This window comes from Lithobates pipiens, unplaced genomic scaffold (genome assembly GCF_037356315.1).
Source record: "Lithobates pipiens isolate NorthernLeopardFrog02 unplaced genomic scaffold, aLitPip1_a1.2 Scaffold_18, whole genome shotgun sequence".
NCBI lineage: Eukaryota > Metazoa > Chordata > Amphibia > Anura > Ranidae > Lithobates > Lithobates pipiens.
This window is the reverse complement of record NW_027507758.1, coordinates 12,177,544-12,202,267: the sequence shown is the minus strand read 5'-3', so window position 1 is coordinate 12,202,267 and position 24,724 is coordinate 12,177,544. Positions and strand designations below refer to the sequence as shown.

Here is a 24,724-nt window from a genome sequence, read left to right as displayed (position 1 = left end):
ACGACCGGTCTTCCCGACAGAGTTTCGGCAGAGGTCCGACAGGACTTTATGAACGAAACGGACTTGGCCACACACGACCGGCATAAGTCCGTTCATTTTGGATGTGATGATGTAAACAGGACTAAACAAGGAAGTTCAATAGCCAGTAGCCAATAGCTGCCCTTGCATCGTATTTGGTCTGTCGGACCAGCACACGGACGAACGGTTTGCACGCTAGAAAGCCGAGTCCATCGGACAGATTTGAAACATGTTTTATTTCCAGGTCCGTCTGACTTTTGGGGAAAAAAATGTCCGCTGGAGCCCCACACACGATCGAATTGTCCGACAGATTCCGGTCCGCCAAGACCAAGTCTGCCGGAAAGTCCGATCGTGTGTACGCGGCATTAGAAGTTCATGCGTCCGTGAGTCTTTGGAATGGGTTCACATAATACAAAGCGCTCTGTGATTGGGCAGAAGGGGAGGGGGGGTCTGCGACTCTGCAGGTGAAGGAGCTGAGACTAGAAGGTCCATCATCAGAGCAACACCACCATAGAGATAGAGAGATAGATATACTCCGGAGCTTTGTATAACTGTCAGATGAAATTAAAGTCATAAATCCCTCCACTGACACCAATAATGGGGCACTATTCCTCCCACTGACACCAATAATGGGGCACTATTCCTCCCACTGACACCAATAATGGGGCACTATTCCTCCCACTGACACCAATAATGGGGCACTATTCCTCCCACTGACACCAACGATGGGGCACTATTCCTCCCACTGACACCAATGATGGGGCACTATTCCTCCCACTGACACCAATAATGGGGCACTATTCCTCCCACTGACACCAACGATGGGGCACTATTCCTCCCACTGATACCAATGATGGGGCACTATTCCTCCCACTGACACCAATAATGGGGCACTATTCCTCCCACTGACACCAACGATGGGGCACTATTCCTCCCACTGACACCAATGATGGGGCACTATTCCTCCCACTGACACCAATGATGGGGCACTATTCCTTCCACTGATACCAATGATGGGGCACTATTCCTCCCACTGATACCAACGATGGGGCACTATTCCTCCCACTGATACCAATGATGGGGCACTATTCCTCCCACTGACACCAATGACGGGGCACTATTCCTCCCACTGACACCAATGATGGGGAGCTATTCCTCCCACTGACACCAATGATGGGGCACTATTCCTCCCACTGACACCAATGATGGGGCACTATTCCTTCCACTGATACCAATGATGGGGCACTATTCCTCCCACTGATACCAATGATGGGGCACTATTCCTCCCACTGATACCAATGATGGGGCACTATTCCTCCCACTGATACCAATGATGGGGCACTATTCGTCCCACTGACACCAATGATGGGGCACCATTCGTCCCACTGACACCAATAATGGGGCACTATTCCTCCCACTGACACCAATGATGGGGCACTATTCCTCCCACTGACACCAATAATGGGGCACTATTCCTCCCACTGACACCAATGATGGGGCACTATTCCTCCCACTGATACAAATGATGGGGCACTATTCCTCCCACTGACACCAATGATGGGGCACTATTCCTCCCACTGACACCAATGATGGGGCACTATTCCTCCCACTGATACCAATGATGGGGCACTATTCCTCCCACTGACACCAATGATGGGGCACTATTCCTCCCACTGACACCAATGATGGGGCACTATTCCTCCTGTTATTGGCCACAGATGCTAAGTAATCTTTTTGCTCCCACTGGATCTAGTCCGGCCCTCCTAAAGTCTGAAAGACGGTGAACTGGTCCCTTATGTAAAGAAGATTTGGATACCCCCCCACTCTGGCAGTCGGTCACCATCCACCCAAAACTGGAAAAATCGCGATTCTGGGTGGAAAGACACTTGGAATCTATTCTAAATCTTTGATTCATAAGGAAAATGTCTTTCTCATAAAACCTTTGTCCAGCGGGAATCATCCGCAGTCTGCCCTGCCATAAAGCCTGCATGTAATAAAAGCTCGGGAGGTAATTAGGCGGCTCAGCTGGGGATATTTGTAAAGGAAATAAATAGACTGCAAATGAAAACTATTTATAATGGCTGGAAAATCAGCGTGGGCGCGTCTCTGCCGCCCTCTGTAATTAAAACCCGAGAGAACTGTCTCCAGCGACGGGCAGGTGACATCAGTTCCATGACAAGCCGGACGCACACACGGCCGCCTGCGCTTCTGTCTATTCAATTAAAATTCAAAAATATTGGAAATTCGAAAACAATTGGAACACTCGAAAATGTGAAATAATTAGAATATTCGAAAATCCATAAATTCCTAAAAATTCAGAAATTTGAAGAAGAAGAAAAGCGGAAATTCGAAAAAAATCAGAAATTTTAAAAAAATCTGAAATTCGGAAATTCGAGAACCCGAAAATCTGAAGTAATAACTAACTAATAATAACTTTTTAACTCATTCGATACATTGTTTTAATTTCTTGTTTTGTAACCTTCAATGGTTGTTACATACTGTAGGAAAATGTCCAGTGACATAAACATAAAATACTCAATAGGGGCAACAGCGACACCTGCATTTCAAAAGTGGGTATTGCATACAACAATGTCCTATTTCTCTCCATTGGCTACTTCTATGTCTATACTAGGGATGAGCTTCGAGCAGGGGCGGACTGACAACTCATGGGGCCCCCGGGCAATAGGAGATTATGGGGCCCCCAGGCAATCAGAGATTATGGGGCCACACAGTATACACAAACACTATACAATCACACAGTATACACAAACACACACACACACAGTATACAATCACACAGTATACACAGACACATTTCTATTGGCTGAGAAGGTACTGGAGAGGTGGGGCAGATATAATCTCTGGATTTTTAGACCAAAAGGATGGCGGTAAGGGACATTTCAGAGACGGATGTAAAAAATACACAAATTTTTACATACTGTCCCTGGTTTTACTGAGGTTGGCAACCCTGATGGGGCCCCCTAGTGGCATGGGACCCTCGGGCAGTGCCCGAGTGGCCCAATGGTTAGTCCGCCCCCGGCTTTGAGTTCGAATCGAACTCATGTATGACTCGAACATTGCCTGTTCGCCTGTTCCCCGAACAGCGAACATGTTGGGGTGTTCGCGGCAAATTCAAAAAGCTGCGGAACACCCTATACAAGTCTATGGGAGAAATCTAAAGTGCTAATTTTAACCACTTGCCGCCCGCCCTATAGCAAATAGGCGGCGGCAAAGTGGTTTCATAATCCTGACCGGACGTCATATGACGTGATCAGGATTATGAGCCGCTGCGCGCCCCCGGGGGCGCGCATCGCGGCGATCGTTGTTCAAGGGTGTCAGTCTGACACCCGGCAACTACGATCTCGGTAAAGAGTCTCCGACGGAGACTCTTTACCACGTGATCAGCCGTGTCCAATCACGGCTGATCACAGTGTAAATAGGAAAAGCCGGTGATCGGCTTTTCCTCACTCGCGTCTGTCAGACGCGAGTAGAGGAGAGCCGATCGGCTGCTCCTCTGACAGGGGGGGGGTCTGTGCTGATCGATTATCAGCACAGCCCCCCTGAGGATGCCCACACTGGACCACCAGGGACGCCACTAGATCACCAGGGATGCCAAGGACAAGGTATGCCACCCTAGACCACCAGGGATTGCAATCAGTGCCACAATGGATGCCAATCAGTGCCCATAATGGATGCCAATCAGTGCCCACAATGGGCATCACTGATTGGCATGCATTATTGATTGGCACTGATTGGCATCCATTAGTATAATATATTATAATAAAATGGCGCCTATCAGTTCCAATCTGTGCCGCCTATCAGTGCCTACCCATGCCCACCTGTGCCGCCTACCCATGCCCACCTGTGCCACCTATCCATGCCAATCCGTGCCAATTTGTGCCACCTATCAGTGCCCATCCGTGTCGCCCATCAGTGCCACCCATCAGTGCCGCCTATCAGTGCCACATATCGGTGTCCATCAATGCCACCTCATCAGTGCCACTCCATTGGTGCCACCTCATCAGTGCCCATCAGTGCCGCTTATCATTGCCCATCAGTGTAACCCCATCAGTGCCCATCAGTGAAGGAGAAAACTTACTTATTTGCAAAGTTTTGAAACTGAAACAAAAAAAAACATTTTTTTTTCAAAATTTTCAGTATTTTTTTATTTGTTTAGCAAAAAATAAAAACCGCAGAGGTGATCAAATACCACCAAAAGAAAGCTCTATTTGTGGGAAAAAAATGATAAAAATTTAATTTGGGTACAGTGTAGCATGACCGCGCAATTGTCATTCAAAGTGCGACAGCGCTGAAAGCTCAAAATTGGTCTGGGCAGGAAGGTGTTTAAGTGCCCGGTATTGAAGTGGTTAAAGGCTTATATGCAAGTTATTGTCATAACAAGTGTTTGGGGACCCGGGTCCTGCCCCAGGGGACATGTATCAATGCAAAAAAAAGTTTTAAAAACTGCAGTTTTTTCGGGAGCAGTGATTTTAATAATGATTAAAGTGAAACAATAAAAGCGTAATATTCCTTTAAATTTCGTACCTGGGGGGTGTCTATAGTATGCTTGTGAAGGGGCGCATGTTTCCCGTGCTTAGAACTGTCCCTGCACAAAGTGTCGTTTCTGCAGGAAAAAAAGTCTTTTAAAATCACTCCCGGCTATAATGAATTGTCGGCTCCCCGTAATAATACAGAGAACAGTCATTGAAAGTGATTGATAAATAAAAAAAAAACTGTCAGGCCGCACGCAAAGAGGGGGGGGGGGGGGGATGAGAGAGTGCCCCCCCTCCTGAACCGTACCAGGCCACATGCCCTCAACATTGGGAGGATGCTTTGGGGGTCTGTTGATAAGGACAAGGGCCTCATCCCCACAACCCTGGCCGGTGGTTGTGGGGGTCTGCGGGCGGGGGGCTTATCAGAATCTGGAAGCCCCCTTTAACAAGGGGACCCCCAGATCCCCCACCCTGTTTGAAATGATAAGGGGGTACAAAAACACCCCTACCATTTCACAAAGAAAGTGTAAAAAATTGTTAAAAAAGACACACACACCGTTGCAAAAGTCCTTTATTAAAAATAAAAAAAAATAAAAAAAAGATTCCAGCGGTGGTAATCCACTCTTGCTATCCAGCGATGTATGATCATCTCTCCGGGTTCCAGCGACTGGTGATTTCTCCCTCCAGCTCAGCGCATCCATCCTCTGTCTCCACCGGAGGCACTGTGGGAATCCCGGCGACCTGCCGCTTCTTATCTGAGGAGGGCGGGGCCACCCGTCACCTGACCCCGCCCCCCTCTGATGCAAGGGGAAAGCCCGACTTCCCCAATGACGTGCGGGTGACCCCGCCCCCCTCTGATGTAACGGAAACCTCAAAATTCTACAAACAATCCCCCATAATGACAATGTGAAAGAAGATTGTTTGAAATCTTTGCAAATTTATTAAAAATAAAAAACGAAAAAAATCCCATGTACATAAGTATCACAGGCTCCTCCCATGTACAGAAGTATCACAGGCTCCTCCCATGTACATAAGTATCATAGGCTCCTCCCATGTACATAAGTATCACAGGCTCCTCCCATGTACATAAGTATCACAGGCTCCTCCCATGTACATAGGTATCACAGGCTCCTCCCATGTACATAAGTATCACAGGCTCCTCCCATGTACATAAGTATCACAGGCTCTTCCCATGTACAGAAGTATCACAGGCTCCTCCCATGTACAGAAGTATCACGGCCTTTTCTCAATACTTTGGTGAAGCTCCTTTGGCACCAATTACAGCCTCCACTCTTGGTGAGTATGATGCTACAAGCTCGGCACTCCTATTTTTGGGCAGTTTCTCCCATTCTTCTTTGTAGGACCTCTCAAGCTCCATCAGGTTGGATGGGGATCGTCGGTGCACAGCCATTTTCAGATCTCCCGGGAGATGTTCAATCGGGTTCAATTCTGGGCTCTGGCTGGGCCACTCAAGGACGTTCACAGAGTTGTCCCATAGTCACTCCTTTGTTCTCTTGGCTGTGTACTTAGGGTTGTTGTCCTGTTGGAAGATGAACCTTCACCCCAGTCTGAGGTCCAGAGCGCTCTGGAGCAGGTTTTCATCAAGGATGTCTCTATACATTGCTGCATTCATCTTTCCCTCGATCCTGACTAGTCTCCCAGTTCCTGCCGCTGTTAAACATCCCCACAGCATGATGCTGCCACCACCATGCTTCACTGTAGGGATGGTGTGGGCCAGGTGATGAGCGGTGCCTGGTTTCCTCCAGACATGACACTTGCCATTCAGGCCAAAGAGTTCAATCTTTGTTTCATCAGACCAGAGAATTTTGTTTCTCATGGTCTGAGAGTCCTTCAGGTGCCTTTTGGCAAATGCCAGGCGGGCTGTCACGTGCCTTTTACTGAGGAGTGGCTTCCATCTGGCCACTCTACCATACAGGTCTGATTAGTGGAGTGCTGCAGAGATGGTTGTTCTTCTGGAAGGTTCTCCTCTCTCCACAGAGAAACGCTGGAGCTCCATCAGACTGACCATCGGGTTCCTGGTCACCTCCCGGACTAAGACCTTTCTCCCCGATCGCTCAGTTTGGCCGGGTGGCCTGCTCTAGGAAGAGTCCTGGTGGTTCCAAACTTCTTCCATTTACGGATGATGGAGGCCACTGTGCTCATTGGGACCTTCAATGCTGCAGAAATGTTTCTGGTCCCTTCCCCCGATCTGTGCCTCCATACAATCCTGTCTCGGAGGTCTACAGACAATTCCTTGGACTTCATGACTTGGTTTGTGCTCTGACATACACTGTTACCTGTGGGACCTTCTATAGACAGGTGTGTGCCTTTCCAAATCATGTCCAATCAACTGAATTTACCACAGGTGGCCTCCAATCAAGTTGTAGAAACATCTCAAGGATGATCAGTGGAAACAGGAGGGACCTGAGATCAATTTTGAGTGTCATGGCAAAGGCTGTGATACCTATGTACATGGGAGGAGCCTGTGATACTTCTGTACATGGGAGGAGCCTGTGATACTTCCGTACATGGGAGGAGCCTGTGATAGTTATGTACATGGGAGGAGCCTGTGATACTTCTGTACATGGGAGGAGCCTGTGATACTTCCATACATGGGAGGAGCCTGTGATACTTCTGTACATGGGAGGAGCCTGTGATACTTCTGTACATGGGAGGAGCCTGTGATACTTATGTACATGGGAGGAGTCTGTGATAGTTATGTACATGGGAGGAGCCTGTGATAGTTATGTACATGGGAGGAGTCTGTGATAGTTATGTACATGGGAGGAGCCTGTGATCGTTATGTACATGGGAGGAGCCTGTGATACTTATGTACATGGGAGGAGCCAGTGATAAAGTGTTACTTTGTATCTCTGTCTCCTGTCTGATCAATGTTTATAAACAAAGTTACTTTGTATCTCTCTATCTACTCTCTGATCAATGTTTATAAAAATGTTACTTTGTATCTCTCTATCTCCTGTCTGAAAAATGTTTATAAACAATGTTCTTTGTATATCTCTATCTCCTGTCTCATCAATGTTAATAAACAATGTTACTTTGTATCTCTATCACCTGTCTGATCAATGTTTATAAACAATGTTACTTTGTATCTTTCTATCTCATATCTGATCAATGTTTATAACCAATGTTACTTTGTATATTTCTATCTCATATCTGATCAATGTTTATAACCAATGTTACTTTGTATCTCTCTATCTCCCATCTGAACAATGTTTGTAAACAGCCTTTTTGTGACTGCAGCAGCTTCTAGTGCTGCTGTATGTACAAAGCAACTCCCGGCTTTCATTTTAATAGCTGGTAAATAACAAGAAGCGGGTGGAGGGGAGTGTGGCAGTGGGGCAGAAGGATTAGATGTACTGCACATGCCCAGTGTCCTCAAATACATAAGTAGTTGTATTGAAATGGGCAATTCATTGTTGGCAGTCCCATCCCATATCTGTGAAGAAGATGGTAGTAACCCGGGCATTCTGTTTTGCAGGGTATTATCAACGCATACAAGAATGGCATCAATTTATTGGGTAATGATAGCGGTCAGGAGACCTGGGACTTCAGCGGCTCCTTCTTCTTCTCGGTAACGGCCATAACCACCATCGGTAAGTTCCTGCGACCACCATTATATTTCCATCACAACCTTTGGAAGTGCATTTCTAAAATAAATTCTCTACCTGTTTGCGCATCAAAACTGCATGTAAATTCTTCCTTGCAATGGGGCAAAAATTGAATGTTCTCAAAGATATTGTCTGCAGATAAACTATTGGAGAAAATAGTGCATTGTGGCCACAAGATGGCGCTGAGAAGCAAACCTCTTTTGTATGTTAGCCATCGCCATCTAGTGGCCATAATGTGATATTTTCACCATTCACATATTCGATCTGCAGAGAATTCATGATGATTCGGTGGCTGATTGGTGTGCGCAGCCAGTGCCATCTTAAGAGCATTATAGGCCCCCGGGCAATACAGTGCACTGGGGCCCTGTCTACACAATCACGCACAAGAATAAAAATGCTAATTATCAAAATAAAGCTATCTTGATTGGTGCTTCCAACAAAATTTGTGTTTAAACATTAACACAATGTTTGGACAATATAACACGAGATTGAAAAGGAAGAAATTGAAAGACTAGAAACTACAGATTGAAATGGGACAGTACAAAAGAACTAATTATGTGTAAGCGGGAGATATTTGTAATCTGGCAGTGCTGGGGACTTCTGGTCACCCTAGGCTAGTGGCCAGCAGGACCCACAGGTCAGTGGCCACCAGGACCCACAGGTCAGTGGCCAGCAGGACCCACAGGTCAGTGGCCTGATCCCAGCAGGACCCACCAGCTGCGGACCTGTGGGTCCTGCTGGCCACTGACCTGTGGGTCCTGCTGGCCACTGAGCTGTGGGTCCTGCTGGCCATTGACCTGTGGGTCCTGCTGGCCACTGACCTGTGGATCCTGCTGGAAGCTGGCTGCGGACCTGTGTGTCCTGCTGGCCACTGACCTGTGGATCCTGCTGGAAGCTGGCTGCGGACCTGTGTGTCCTGCTGGCCATTGACCTGTGGGTCCTGCTGGCCATTGACCTGTGGATCCTGCTGGAAGCTGGCTGTGGACCTGTGTGTCCTGCTGGCCATTGACCTGTGGGTCCTGCTGGCCATTGACCTGTGGATCCTGCTGGAAGCTGGCTGCGGACCTGTGTGTCCTGCTGGCCACTGACCTGTGTGTCCTGCTGACCATTGACCTGTGTGTCCTGCTGGCCACTGACCTGTGGGTCCTGCTGGGCACTGACCTGTGGGTCCTGCTGGGCACTGACCTGTGGGTCCTGCTGGGCACTGACCTGTGGGTCCTGCTGGAAGCTGGCTGCGGACCTGTGAGTCAAGCTGGCTGCAGACCTGTGGGTCCCGCTGGCCACTGACCTGTGGGTCCTTCTGGGAGCTGGCCACTGACATGTTGGTCCTGCTGGGAGCGGACAATAGCCTATGGGTCCTGCTGGCCATGGCATGTGGGTCCTGCTGGCCTGTAGGCCGTGGGCAGCACCCAGCAGCATTTACAGGCCTTGGGCATGCTAAATGAGGTGTATGGGGGGGGGCAGATCGATGGGATGATTGATCCTGTGGGGGTGTCAGGGTCTCTCACCTCAGCTTGCTCGGCAGCCTCAGTGCTTAGCAGCAGCAGGACAGGTCCTCTCTTCCTCCTTCTCCACGGCTTCTTCCAGTCCTGGGGGGGTGGGTGATGATGTTGCTCCTGGCCGGGGGAGTACTGTTACTGTACCACCAGCCAGCAACGGTGCTCCCAAGCCAGCCACGTCACGTGGTGTTTTTACACAGTGTCCAGCCAAGCAGAGGCACTGGGGCAGGCAAAATATCCTGGATTCTGACCGTGGCGATGGGAGTTGTAGCACGCGGTAGGCTGGCTGCGCTGCTCTCCTCAAACTGACTCCACCCCCCAGGAGCAGGGAGCTTGAGCACGCAGCTGCCGCCACAGATAACAACTCCCGTAAACAACAGCTGCGGCCGTCACGCGACGTCACCGGACAGACTGCCACTCAATAATGAGTCATTCAGTGATCAGCTGGCAGACAATCGGACATTGTTCCAGTTATGCAAAAACAGTACAGCACTTAATGTGGGGGGGCACATGGGGGGGGGGCACAGAGTAAAATTGGGGGGATCGTGGCCCCATCAGGCCCTACACTGGTGACGCCATTGCACAGCACTGGCACAATGTGGCAGCGAACTTTGTGACATCTGAATGATGCTTGGCTGGGGTCGCTGGGCAGGAGGGGCCCCCCAGGCAAATGGGGCCCCCGGGAAACTGCCCAGTGTGCCCAATGCGAAAAGATGGCCCCGTGCGCAGCCTTTTGCATTAGGGTGTGCACCCCAGAGCACAAACACACATGCAGCAGAGCAGTGGACAGAGTCAGTAGAGCAAAGAGTGGTATCAGTAGGGCGGTTTTTTATTTTTATTATTATTTTTATTACTTTTTTAAAAAAAATTTTGAAAGCCCCGTTATGGGGCTTTGGTGAAATATTAAGGGTCTAAACAGACCCCCGATGTCTCACTTTTGAGACAGATAAAGAAAACTGAGGACAGAGATTCCCCAGTCCCTTTCTTTGCAGCCTGCAGTGAACACCGTTTACTATGCTTCAGTTAAGAATGAAGACAAGAGCGACTGGTGCAGATCACTCACTGTGTTCATTCAGAAAAGTAAATATTTACCAGCCCCTTCCCCCGCTACTGAGAGAAGAGAAGGGAAGCTGGCAGCATTGCAGGGGGGGGGGGGGCGGAAGCAGGGGGAATCGTCACAACACTGGATGATTAGGGTGTGCCCAGGCACAGCCGGCACACCCTGTGCTCACGCCTATGCAGTGGCTTCTATGCTTTCCGAGTCACTGACTCAAATCCAGTATGCAAGTTAGATGCTCTCACCTTTCTGACTTTAGCCGATTCGCGCCCGCCCTATAGCCAAAAGACGGCTACAGAGCGGATGCTAACTGCCGGGAGGGCGTCCCTGGACGTCCTCCTGTTTACTTCCCTAATGCGCACCGGCGCGCATCGGGGAAGTTCTTTGTTGGCCGTGTCCCTCGGACACAGCCAATCACAGATCGTGCTAAATGGCCAATCACAGTGGCCATTTAGCACTCGATCGGGCTATCCAATGTGAGGTGATCTCATATGTAAACATATGAGATCATCTCTCATCGTCGGCTCCCCTCCTCACACAGAGACAGCGTGTGAGGAGGGAGAGCGTCCGTGCTGCAGCTGCAGCGTCTGTGACTGACAGTGAGTGTACACACACACAGTAAAACACACACACAGTAAAACACACACACACATGCCCACCTGTCCCCAGTGCTACCTATCAGTGCCATCTGTCCCCTGTGCTACCTATCAGTGCCATCTGTCCCCAGTGCCACCTGTTAGTGCCATGTGTCCCCAGTGCCACCTATCAATGCCACCTGTCCCCAGTACCATCTAACAGTGTCATCTGTTTCCAGTACCACCTGTCCCCAGTGCCACCTATCCCCAGTGCCATGTGCCACCTGTCCCCAGTGCCACGTGACCCCAGTGCCGCCCATCCCTAGTGCCACGTGTCCCCAGTGCCACCTGTCCCTAGTGGCATGTATTCCCAGTGCCACCTGTCAGTGTCACATGTCATCAGTGTCACGTATCAGTGCCACCCGTCAATGTCACGTGTCATCAGTGCCACATATTAGTGCCATCTATCATCGGTGTCAGGTGTCATCAGTGCCACGTATTAGTGCCATCTGTCATCAGTGCCACGTATTAGTGCCATCTGTCATCAGTGCCACGTATTAGTGCCATCTGTCATTAGTGCCACATCAGTGTCACGTGTCATCAGTGCCACAGATTAGTTCCATCTGTCATCGGTGTCAAGTGTCATCAGTGCCACGTATTAGTACCATCTGTCGTCAGTGTCACATCAGTGTTACGTGCCATCAGTGCCATGTATCAGTGCCATCTGCCATCAGTGTCACGTCAGTGTCACGTGTCACTGTCCTGGTGCTCCAGGGCCTTCAAAAGTGTAATAGGTAGTCAACAAGTTAGATGTGTAATTTATGTTCCTAGAACACATGATGGCGCTCCCTGCATGTTGGGCCTCTCTATGTGGCCAGGCTGTGGAAAAGTCCCACACATGTGGTATCGTAATACTCAGGAGGAGTAGCAGAATTTAATTTGGGGTGTCATTTGTGGTATACACATGCCATGTGAGAGAAATAACCTATTACAATGACAATTTTGTGGGGAAAAAAATAAAAAACAAAAAAATCTTGTGGGAAAAGATGACAACATCAAAAAGCTCACCATGCCTCTTACTAAATACCTTGGAATGTCTACTTTCCAAAAAGGGGTCATTTGGGGGGTATTTGTACTTTCCTGACTTGTTCGGGTCGCAAGAAATGAGATAGGCCACCAGTACATCAGATGTGATCAATTTTTTATGATTCGCACCACAGCTTGTAGACTCTCTAACTTTTACAAAGACCAAATAATATCCACTAATTTGGGTTATTTTTACCAACGATATGTAGCAGTATAAATTGTGGCCAAAATTTATGAAGAAAAATTAATAATTTGCATAATTCTGTCACAGAAACAAAGAAAAATTTGGGTTTTTTTTCAAAATTTGCGGTCTTTTTTCATTTATAGTGCAAAAAATAAAAACCCCAGAGGTGATCAAATACCACCAAAAGAAAGCTGGGGACTTCTGGTCACCCTAGGCTAGTGGCCAGCAGGACCCACAGGTCAGTGGCCACCAGGACCCACAGGTCAGTGGCCAGCAGGACCCACAGGTCAGTGGCCAGATCCCAGCAGGACCCACCAGCTGCGGACCTGTGGGTCCTGCTGGCCACTGACCTGTGGGTCCTGCTGGCCACTGAGCTGTGGGTCCTGCTGGCCATTGACCTGTGGGTCCTGCTGGCCACTGACCTGTGGATCCTGCTGGAAGCTGGCTGCGGACCTGTGTGTCCTGCTGGCCATTGACCTGTGGGTCCTGCTGGCCATTGACCTGTGGATCCTGCTGGAAGCTGGCTGTGGACCTGTGTGTCCTGCTGGCCATTGACCTGTGGGTCCTGCTGGCCATTGACCTGTGGATCCTGCTGGAAGCTGGCTGCGGACCTGTGTGTCCTGCTGGCCACTGACCTGTGTGTCCTGCTGACCATTGACCTGTGGGTCCTGCTGGCCACTGACCTGTGGGTCCTGCTGGGCACTGACCTGTGGGTCCTGCTGGGCACTGACCTGTGGGTCCTGCTGGGCACTGACCTGTGGGTCCTGCTGGAAGCTGGCTGCGGACCTGTGAGTCAAGCTGGCTGCAGACCTGTGGGTCCCGCTGGCCACTGACCTGTGGGTCCTTCTGGGAGCTGGCCACTGACATGTTGGTCCTGCTGGGAGCGGACAATAGCCTATGGGTCCTGCTGGCCATGGCATGTGGGTCCTGCTGGCCTGTAGGCCGTGGGCAGCACCCAGCAGCATTTACAGGCCTTGGGCATGCTAAATGAGGTGTATGGGGGGGGGCAGATCGATGGGATGATTGATCCTGTGGGGGTGTCAGGGTCTCTCACCTCAGCTTGCTCGGCAGCCTCAGTGCTTAGCAGCAGCAGGACAGGTCCTCTCTTCCTCCTTCTCCACGGCTTCTTCCAGTCCTGGGGGGGTGGGTGATGATGTTGCTCCTGGCCGGGGGAGTACTGTTACTGTACCACCAGCCAGCAACGGTGCTCCCAAGCCAGCCACGTCACGTGGTGTTTTTACACAGTGTCCAGCCAAGCAGAGGCACTGGGGCAGGCAAAATATCCTGGATTCTGACCGTGGCGATGGGAGTTGTAGCACGCGGTAGGCTGGCTGCGCTGCTCTCCTCAAACTGACTCCACCCCCCAGGAGCAGGGAGCTTGAGCACGCAGCTGCCGCCACAGATAACAACTCCCGTAAACAACAGCTGCGGCCGTCACGCGACGTCACCGGACAGACTGCCACTCAATAATGAGTCATTCAGTGATCAGCTGGCAGACAATCGGACATTGTTCCAGTTATGCAAAAACAGTACAGCACTTAATGTGGGGGGGCACATGGGGGGGGGGCACAGAGTAAAATTGGGGGGATCGTGGCCCCATCAGGCCCTACACTGGTGACGCCATTGCACAGCACTGGCACAATGTGGCAGCGAACTTTGTGACATCTGAATGATGCTTGGCTGGGGTCGCTGGGCAGGAGGGGCCCCCCAGGCAAATGGGGCCCCCGGGAAACTGCCCAGTGTGCCCAATGCGAAAAGATGGCCCCGTGCGCAGCCTTTTGCATTAGGGTGTGCACCCCAGAGCACAAACACACATGCAGCAGAGCAGTGGACAGAGTCAGTAGAGCAAAGAGTGGTATCAGTAGGGCGGTTTTTTATTTTTATTATTATTTTTATTACTTTTTTAAAAAAAATTTTGAAAGCCCCGTTATGGGGCTTTGGTGAAATATTAAGGGTCTAAACAGACCCCCGATGTCTCACTTTTGAGACAGATAAAGAAAACTGAGGACAGAGATTCCCCAGTCCCTTTCTTTGCAGCCTGCAGTGAACACCGTTTACTATGCTTCAGTTAAGAATGAAGACAAGAGCGACTGGTGCAGATCACTCACTGTGTTCATTCAGAAAAGTAAATATTTACCAGCCCCTTCCCCCGCTACTGAGAGAAGAGAAGGGAAGCTGGCAGCATTGCAGGGGGGGGGGGGCGGAAGCAGGGGGAATCGTCACAACACTGGATGATTAGGGTGTGCCCAGGCACAGCCGGCACACCCTGTGCTCACGCCTATGCAGTGGCTTCTATGCTTTCCGAGTCACTGACTCAAATCCAGTATGCAAGTTAGATGCTCTCACCTTTCTGACTTTAGCCGATTCGCGCCCGCCCTATAGCCAAAAGACGGCTACAGAGCGGATGCTAACTGCCGGGAGGGCGTCCCTGGACGTCCTCCTGTTTACTTCCCTAATGCGCACCGGCGGGCATCGGGGAAGTTCTTTGTTGGCCGTGTCCCTCGGACACAGCCAATCACAGATCGTGCTAAATGGCCAATCACAGTGGCCATTTAGCACTCGATCGGGCTATCCAATGTGAGGTGATCTCATATGTAAACATATGAGATCATCTCTCATCGTCGGCTCCCCTCCTCACACAGAGACAGCGTGTGAGGAGGGAGAGCGTCCGTGCTGCAGCTGCAGCGTCTGTGACTGACAGTGAGTGTACACACACACACACACACACACACACAGTAAAACACACACACACATGCCCACCTGTCCCCAGTGCTACCTATCAGTGCCATCTGTCCCCTGTGCTACCTATCAGTGCCATCTGTCCCCAGTGCCACCTGTTAGTGCCATGTGTCCCCAGTGCCACCTATCAATGCCACCTGTCCCCAGTACCATCTAACAGTGTCATCTGTTTCCAGTACCACCTGTCCCCAGTGCCACCTATCCCCAGTGCCATGTGCCACCTGTCCCCAGTGCCACGTGACCCCAGTGCCGCCCATCCCTAGTGCCACGTGTCCCCAGTGCCACCTGTCCCTAGTGCCATGTATTCCCAGTGCCACCTGTCAGTGTCACATGTCATCAGTGTCACGTATCAGTGCCACCCGTCAATGTCACGTGTCATCAGTGCCACATATTAGTGCCATCTATCATCGGTGTCAGGTGTCATCAGTGCCACGTATTAGTGCCATCTGTCATCAGTGCCACGTATTAGTGCCATCTGTCATCAGTGCCACGTATTAGTGCCATCTGTCATTAGTGCCACATCAGTGTCACGTGTCATCAGTGCCACAGATTAGTTCCATCTGTCATCGGTGTCAAGTGTCATCAGTGCCACGTATTAGTGCCATCTGTCGTCAGTGTCACATCAGTGTTACGTGCCATCAGTGCCATGTATCAGTGCCATCTGCCATCAGTGTCACGTCAGTGTCACGTGTCACTGTCCTGGTGCTCCAGGGCCTTCAAAAGTGTAATAGGTAGTCAACAAGTTAGATGTGTAATTTATGTTCCTAGAACACATGATGGCGCTCCCTGCATGTTGGGCCTCTCTATGTGGCCAGGCTGTGGAAAAGTCCCACACATGTGGTATCGTAATACTCAGGAGGAGTAGCAGAATTTAATTTGGGGTGTCATTTGTGGTATACACATGCCATGTGAGAGAAATAACCTATTACAATGACAATTTTGTGGGGAAAAAAATAAAAAACAAAAAAATCTTGTGGGAAAAGATGACAACATCAAAAAGCTCACCATGCCTCTTACTAAATACCTTGGAATGTCTACTTTCCAAAAAGGGGTCATTTGGGGGGTATTTGTACTTTCCTGACTTGTTCGGGTCGCAAGAAATGAGATAGTACATCAGATGTGATCAATTTTTTATGATTCGCACCACAGCTTGTAGACTCTCTAACTTTTACAAAGACCAAATAATATCCACTAATTTGGGTTATTTTTACCAACGATATGTAGCAGTATAAATTGTGGCCAAAATTTATGAAGAAAAATTAATAATTTGCATAATTCTGTCACAGAAACAAAGAAAAATTTGGGTTTTTTTTCAAAATTTGCGGTCTTTTTTCATTTATAGTGCAAAAAATAAAAACCCCAGAGGTGATCAAATACCACCAAAAGAAAGCTGGGGACTTCTGGTCACCCTAGGCTAGTGGCCAGCAGGACCCACAGGTCAGTGGCCACCAGGACCCACAGGTCAGTGGCCAGCAGGACCCACAGGTCAGTGGCCTGATCCCAGCAGGACCCACCAGCTGCGGACCTGTGGGTCCTGCTGGCCACTGACCTGTGGGTCCTGCTGGCCACTGAGCTGTGGGTCCTGCTGGCCATTGACCTGTGGGTCCTGCTGGCCACTGACCTGTGGATCCTGCTGGAAGCTGGCTGCGGACCTGTGTGTCCTGCTGGCCACTGACCTGTGGATCCTGCTGGAAGCTGGCTGCGGACCTGTGTGTCCTGCTGGCCATTGACCTGTGGGTCCTGCTGGCCATTGACCTGTGGATCCTGCTGGAAGCTGGCTGTGGACCTGTGTGTCCTGCTGGCCATTGACCTGTGGGTCCTGCTGGCCATTGACCTGTGGATCCTGCTGGAAGCTGGCTGCGGACCTGTGTGTCCTGCTGGCCATTGACCTGTGTGTCCTGCTGGCCATTGACCTGTGGGTCCTGCTGGCCATTGACCTGTGGATCCTGCTGGAAGCTGGCTGTGGACCTGTGTGTCCTGCTGACCATTGACCTGTGGGTCCTGCTGGCCATTGACCTGTGGATCCTGCTGGAAGCTGGCTGCGGACCTGTGTGTCCTGCTGGCCACTGACCTGTGTGTCCTGCTGACCATTGACCTGTGTGTCCTGCTGGCCACTGACCTGTGGGTCCTGCTGGGCACTGACCTGTGGGTCCTGCTGGGCACTGACCTGTGGGTCCTGCTGGGCACTGACCTGTGGGTCCTGCTGGAAGCTGGCTGCGGACCTGTGAGTCAAGCTGGCTGCAGACCTGTGGGTCCCGCTGGCCACTGACCTGTGGGTCCTTCTGGGAGCTGGCCACTGACATGTTGGTCCTGCTGGGAGCGGACAATAGCCTATGGGTCCTGCTGGCCATGGCATGTGGGTCCTGCTGGCCTGTAGGCCGTGGGCAGCACCCAGCAGCATTTACAGGCCTTGGGCATGCTAAATGAGGTGTATGGGGGGGGGCAGATCGATGGGATGATTGATCCTGTGGGGGTGTCAGGGTCTCTCACCTCAGCTTGCTCGGCAGCCTCAGTGCTTAGCAGCAGCAGGACAGGTCCTCTCTTCCTCCTTCTCCACGGCTTCTTCCAGTCCTGGGGGGGTGGGTGATGATGTTGCTCCTGGCCGGGGGAGTACTGTTACTGTACCACCAGCCAGCAACGGTGCTCCCAAGCCAGCCACGTCACGTGGTGTTTTTACACAGTGTCCAGCCAAGCAGAGGCACTGGGGCAGGCAAAATATCCTGGATTCTGACCGTGGCGATGGGAGTTGTAGCACGCGGTAGGCTGGCTGCGCTGCTCTCCTCAAACTGACTCCACCCCCCAGGAGCAGGGAGCTTGAGCACGCAGCTGCCGCCACAGATAACAACTCCCGTAAACAACAGCTGCGGCCGTCACGCGACGTCACCGGACAGACTGCCACTCAATAATGAGTCATTCAGTGATCAGCTGGCAGACAATCGGACATTGTTCCAGTTATGCAAAAACAGTACAGCACTTAATGTGGGGGGGCACATGGGGGGGGGGCACAGAGTAAAATTGGGGGGATCGTGGCCCCATCAGGCCCTACACTGGTGACGCCATTGCACAGCACTGGCACAATGTGGCAGCGAACTTTGTGACATCTGAATGATGCTTGGCTGGGGTCGCTGGGCAGGAGGGGCCCCCCAGGCAAATGGGGCCCCCGGGAAACTGCCCAGTGTGCCCAATGCGAAAAGATGGCCCCGTGCGCAGCCTTTTGCATTAGGGTGTGCACCCCAGAGCACAAACACACATGCAGCAGAGCAGTGGACAGAGTCAGTAGAGCAAAGAGTGGTATCAGTAGGGCGGTTTTTTATTTTTATTATTATTTTTATTACTTTTTTAAAAAAAATTTTGAAAGCCCCGTTATGGGGCTTTGGTGAAATATTAAGGGTCTAAACAGACCCCCGATGTCTCACTTTTGAGACAGATAAAGAAAACTGAGGACAGAGATTCCCCAGTCCCTTTCTTTGCAGCCTGCAGTGAACACCGTTTACTATGCTTCAGTTAAGAATGAAGACAAGAGCGACTGGTGCAGATCACTCACTGTGTTCATTCAGAAAAGTAAATATTTACCAGCCCCTTCCCCCGCTACTGAGAGAAGAGAAGGGAAGCTGGCAGCATTGCAGGGGGGGGGGGGGGCGGAAGCAGGGGGAATCGTCACAACACTGGATGATTAGGGTGTGCCCAGGCACAGCCGGCACACCCTGTGCTCACGCCTATGCAGTGGCTTCTATGCTTTCCGAGTCACTGACTCAAATCCAGTATGCAAGTTAGATGCTCTCACCTTTCTGACTTTAGCCGATTCGCGCCCGCCCTATAGCCAAAAGACGGCTACAGAGCGGATGCTAACTGCCGGGAGGGCGTCCCTGGACGTCCTCCTGTTTACTTCCCTAATGCGCACCGGCGCGCATCGGGGAAGTTCTTTGTTGGCCGTGTCCCTCGGACACAGCCAATCACAGATCGTGCTAAATGGCCAATCACAGTGGCCATTTAGCACTCGATCGGGCTATCCAATGTGAGGTGATCTCATATGTAAACATATGAGATCATCTCTCATCGTCGGCTCCCCTCCTCACACAGAGACAGCGTGTGAGGAGGGAGAGCGTCCGTGCTGCAGCTGCAGCGTCTGTGACTGACAGTGAGTGTACACACACACACACACACACACACACACACAGTAAAACACACACACACATGCCCACCTGTCCCCAGTGCTACCTATCAGTGCCATCTGTCCCCTGTGCTACCTATCAGTGCCATCTGTCCCCAGTGCCACCTGTTAGTGCCATGTGTCCCCAGTGCCACCTATCAATGCCACCTGTCCCCAGTACCATCTAACAGTGTCATCTGTTTCCAGTACCACCTGTCCCCAGTGCCACCTATCCCCAGTGCCATGTGCCACCTGTCCCCAGTGCCACGTGACCCCAGTGCCGCCCATCCCTAGTGCCACGTGTCCCCAGTGCCACCTGTCCCTAGTGGCATGTATTCCCAGTGCCACCTGTCAGTGTCACATGTCATCAGTGTCACGTATCAGTGCCACCCGTCAATGTCACGTGTCATCAGTGCCACATATTAGTGCCATCTATCATCGGTGTCAGGTGTCATCAGTGCCACGTATTAGTGCCATCTGTCATCAGTGCCACGTATTAGTGCCATCTGTCATCAGTGCCACGTATTAGTGCCATCTGTCATTAGTGCCACATCAGTGTCACGTGTCATCAGTGCCACAGATTAGTTCCATCTGTCATCGGTGTCAAGTGTCATCAGTGCCACGTATTAGTACCATCTGTCGTCAGTGTCACATCAGTGTTACGTGCCATCAGTGCCATGTATCAGTGCCATCTGCCATCAGTGTCACGTCAGTGTCACGTGTCACTGTCCTGGTGCTCCAGGGCCTTCAAAAGTGTAATAGGTAGTCAACAAGTTAGATGTGTAATTTATGTTCCTAGAACACATGATGGCGCTCCCTGCATGTTGGGCCTCTCTATGTGGCCAGGCTGTGGAAAAGTCCCACACATGTGGTATCGTAATACTCAGGAGGAGTAGCAGAATTTAATTTGGGGTGTCATTTGTGGTATACACATGCCATGTGAGAGAAATAACCTATTACAATGACAATTTTGTGGGGAAAAAAATAAAAAACAAAAAAATCTTGTGGGAAAAGATGACAACATCAAAAAGCTCACCATGCCTCTTACTAAATACCTTGGAATGTCTACTTTCCAAAAAGGGGTCATTTGGGGGGTATTTGTACTTTCCTGACTTGTTCGGGTCGCAAGAAATGAGATAGGCCACCAGTACATCAGATGTGATCAATTTTTTATGATTCGCACCACAGCTTGTAGACTCTCTAACTTTTACAAAGACCAAATAATATCCACTAATTTGGGTTATTTTTACCAACGATATGTAGCAGTATAAATTGTGGCCAAAATTTATGAAGAAAAATTAATAATTTGCATAATTCTGTCACAGAAACAAAGAAAAATTTGGGTTTTTTTTCAAAATTTGCGGTCTTTTTTCATTTATAGTGCAAAAAATAAAAACCCCAGAGGTGATCAAATACCACCAAAAGAAAGCTGGGGACTTCTGGTCACCCTAGGCTAGTGGCCAGCAGGACCCACAGGTCAGTGGCCACCAGGACCCACAGGTCAGTGGCCAGCAGGACCCACAGGTCAGTGGCCAGATCCCAGCAGGACCCACCAGCTGCGGACCTGTGGGTCCTGCTGGCCACTGACCTGTGGGTCCTGCTGGCCACTGAGCTGTGGGTCCTGCTGGCCATTGACCTGTGGGTCCTGCTGGCCACTGACCTGTGGATCCTGCTGGAAGCTGGCTGCGGACCTGTGTGTCCTGCTGGCCATTGACCTGTGGGTCCTGCTGGCCATTGACCTGTGGATCCTGCTGGAAGCTGGCTGTGGACCTGTGTGTCCTGCTGGCCATTGACCTGTGGGTCCTGCTGGCCATTGACCTGTGGATCCTGCTGGAAGCTGGCTGCGGACCTGTGTGTCCTGCTGGCCACTGACCTGTGTGTCCTGCTGACCATTGACCTGTGGGTCCTGCTGGCCACTGACCTGGGGGTCCTGCTGGGCACTGACCTGTGGGTCCTGCTGGGCACTGACCTGTGGGTCCTGCTGGGCACTGACCTGTGGGTCCTGCTGGAAGCTGGCTGCGGACCTGTGAGTCAAGCTGGCTGCAGACCTGTGGGTCCCGCTGGCCACTGACCTGTGGGTCCTTCTGGGAGCTGGCCACTGACATGTTGGTCCTGCTGGGAGCGGACAATAGCCTATGGGTCCTGCTGGCCATGGCATGTGGGTCCTGCTGGCCTGTAGGCCGTGGGCAGCACCCAGCAGCATTTACAGGCCTTGGGCATGCTAAATGAGGTGTATGGGGGGGGGCAGATCGATGGGATGATTGATCCTGTGGGGGTGTCAGGGTCTCTCACCTCAGCTTGCTCGGCAGCCTCAGTGCTTAGCAGCAGCAGGACAGGTCCTCTCTTCCTCCTTCTCCACGGCTTCTTCCAGTCCTGGGGGGGTGGGTGATGATGTTGCTCCTGGCCGGGGGAGTACTGTTACTGTACCACCAGCCAGCAACGGTGCTCCCAAGCCAGCCACGTCACGTGGTGTTTTTACACAGTGTCCAGCCAAGCAGAGGCACTGGGGCAGGCAAAATATCCTGGATTCTGACCGTGGCGATGGGAGTTGTAGCACGCGGTAGGCTGGCTGCGCTGCTCTCCTCAAACTGACTCCACCCCCCAGGAGCAGGGAGCTTGAGCACGCAGCTGCCGCCACAGATAACAACTCCCGTAAACAACAGCTGCGGCCGTCACGCGACGTCACCGGACAGACTGCCACTCAATAATGAGTCATTCAGTGATCAGCTGGCAGACAATCGGACATTGTTCCAGTTATGCAAAAACAGTACAGCACTTAATGTGGGGGGGCACATGGGGGGGGGGCACAGAGTAAAATTGGGGGGATCGTGGCCCCATCAGGCCCTACACTGGTGACGCCATTGCACAGCACTGGCACAATGTGGCAGCGAACTTTGTGACATCTGAATGATGCTTGGCTGGGGTCGCTGGGCAGGAGGGGCCCCCCAGGCAAATGGGGCCCCCGGGAAACTGCCCAGTGTGCCCAATGCGAAAAGATGGCCCCGTGCGCAGCCTTTTGCATTAGGGTGTGCACCCCAGAGCACAAACACACATGCAGCAGAGCAGTGGACAGAGTCAGTAGAGCAAAGAGTGGTATCAGTAGGGCGGTTTTTTATTTTTATTATTATTTTTATTACTTTTTTAAAAAAAATTTTGAAAGCCCCGTTATGGGGCTTTGGTGAAATATTAAGGGTCTAAACAGACCCCCGATGTCTCACTTTTGAGACAGATAAAGAAAACTGAGGACAGAGATTCCCCAGTCCCTTTCTTTGCAGCCTGCAGTGAACACCGTTTACTATGCTTCAGTTAAGAATGAAGACAAGAGCGACTGGTGCAGATCACTCACTGTGTTCATTCAGAAAAGTAAATATTTACCAGCCCCTTCCCCCGCTACTGAGAGAAGAGAAGGGAAGCTGGCAGCATTGCAGGGGGGGGGGGGCGGAAGCAGGGGGAATCGTCACAACACTGGATGATTAGGGTGTGCCCAGGCACAGCCGGCACACCCTGTGCTCACGCCTATGCAGTGGCTTCTATGCTTTCCGAGTCACTGACTCAAATCCAGTATGCAAGTTAGATGCTCTCACCTTTCTGACTTTAGCCGATTCGCGCCCGCCCTATAGCCAAAAGACGGCTACAGAGCGGATGCTAACTGCCGGGAGGGCGTCCCTGGACGTCCTCCTGTTTACTTCCCTAATGCGCACCGGCGCGCATCGGGGAAGTTCTTTGTTGGCCGTGTCCCTCGGACACAGCCAATCACAGATCGTGCTAAATGGCCAATCACAGTGGCCATTTAGCACTCGATCGGGCTATCCAATGTGAGGTGATCTCATATGTAAACATATGAGATCATCTCTCATCGTCGGCTCCCCTCCTCACACAGAGACAGCGTGTGAGGAGGGAGAGCGTCCGTGCTGCAGCTGCAGCGTCTGTGACTGACAGTGAGTGTACACACACACACACACACACACACACAGTAAAACACACACACACATGCCCACCTGTCCCCAGTGCTACCTATCAGTGCCATCTGTCCCCTGTGCTACCTATCAGTGCCATCTGTCCCCAGTGCCACCTGTTAGTGCCATGTGTCCCCAGTGCCACCTATCAATGCCACCTGTCCCCAGTACCATCTAACAGTGTCATCTGTTTCCAGTACCACCTGTCCCCAGTGCCACCTATCCCCAGTGCCATGTGCCACCTGTCCCCAGTGCCACGTGACCCCAGTGCCGCCCATCCCTAGTGCCACGTGTCCCCAGTGCCACCTGTCCCTAGTGCCATGTATTCCCAGTGCCACCTGTCAGTGTCACATGTCATCAGTGTCACGTATCAGTGCCACCCGTCAATGTCACGTGTCATCAGTGCCACATATTAGTGCCATCTATCATCGGTGTCAGGTGTCATCAGTGCCACGTATTAGTGCCATCTGTCATCAGTGCCACGTATTAGTGCCATCTGTCATCAGTGCCACGTATTAGTGCCATCTGTCATTAGTGCCACATCAGTGTCACGTGTCATCAGTGCCACAGATTAGTTCCATCTGTCATCGGTGTCAAGTGTCATCAGTGCCACGTATTAGTGCCATCTGTCGTCAGTGTCACATCAGTGTTACGTGCCATCAGTGCCATGTATCAGTGCCATCTGCCATCAGTGTCACGTCAGTGTCACGTGTCACTGTCCTGGTGCTCCAGGGCCTTCAAAAGTGTAATAGGTAGTCAACAAGTTAGATGTGTAATTTATGTTCCTAGAACACATGATGGCGCTCCCTGCATGTTGGGCCTCTCTATGTGGCCAGGCTGTGGAAAAGTCCCACACATGTGGTATCGTAATACTCAGGAGGAGTAGCAGAATTTAATTTGGGGTGTCATTTGTGGTATACACATGCCATGTGAGAGAAATAACCTATTACAATGACAATTTTGTGGGGAAAAAAATAAAAAACAAAAAAATCTTGTGGGAAAAGATGACAACATCAAAAAGCTCACCATGCCTCTTACTAAATACCTTGGAATGTCTACTTTCCAAAAAGGGGTCATTTGGGGGGTATTTGTACTTTCCTGACTTGTTCGGGTCGCAAGAAATGAGATAGTACATCAGATGTGATCAATTTTTTATGATTCGCACCACAGCTTGTAGACTCTCTAACTTTTACAAAGACCAAATAATATCCACTAATTTGGGTTATTTTTACCAACGATATGTAGCAGTATAAATTGTGGCCAAAATTTATGAAGAAAAATTAATAATTTGCATAATTCTGTCACAGAAACAAAGAAAAATTTGGGTTTTTTTTCAAA

General features: G+C 50.8%; 1 protein-coding gene across 1 annotated transcript in view; it reads left to right on the top strand.

The window, feature by feature from the left end:
* Window positions 1-24,724, top strand: part of KCNK17 (potassium two pore domain channel subfamily K member 17) — a 143,264-nt gene that overhangs the window by 62,771 nt on the left and 55,769 nt on the right. The window contains exon 2 of the mRNA XM_077485382.1: window positions 8,011-8,125. Coding sequence (XP_077341508.1) covers window positions 8,011-8,125 — 115 coding nt within the window. The remainder of the gene's footprint in view (window positions 1-8,010; window positions 8,126-24,724) is intronic.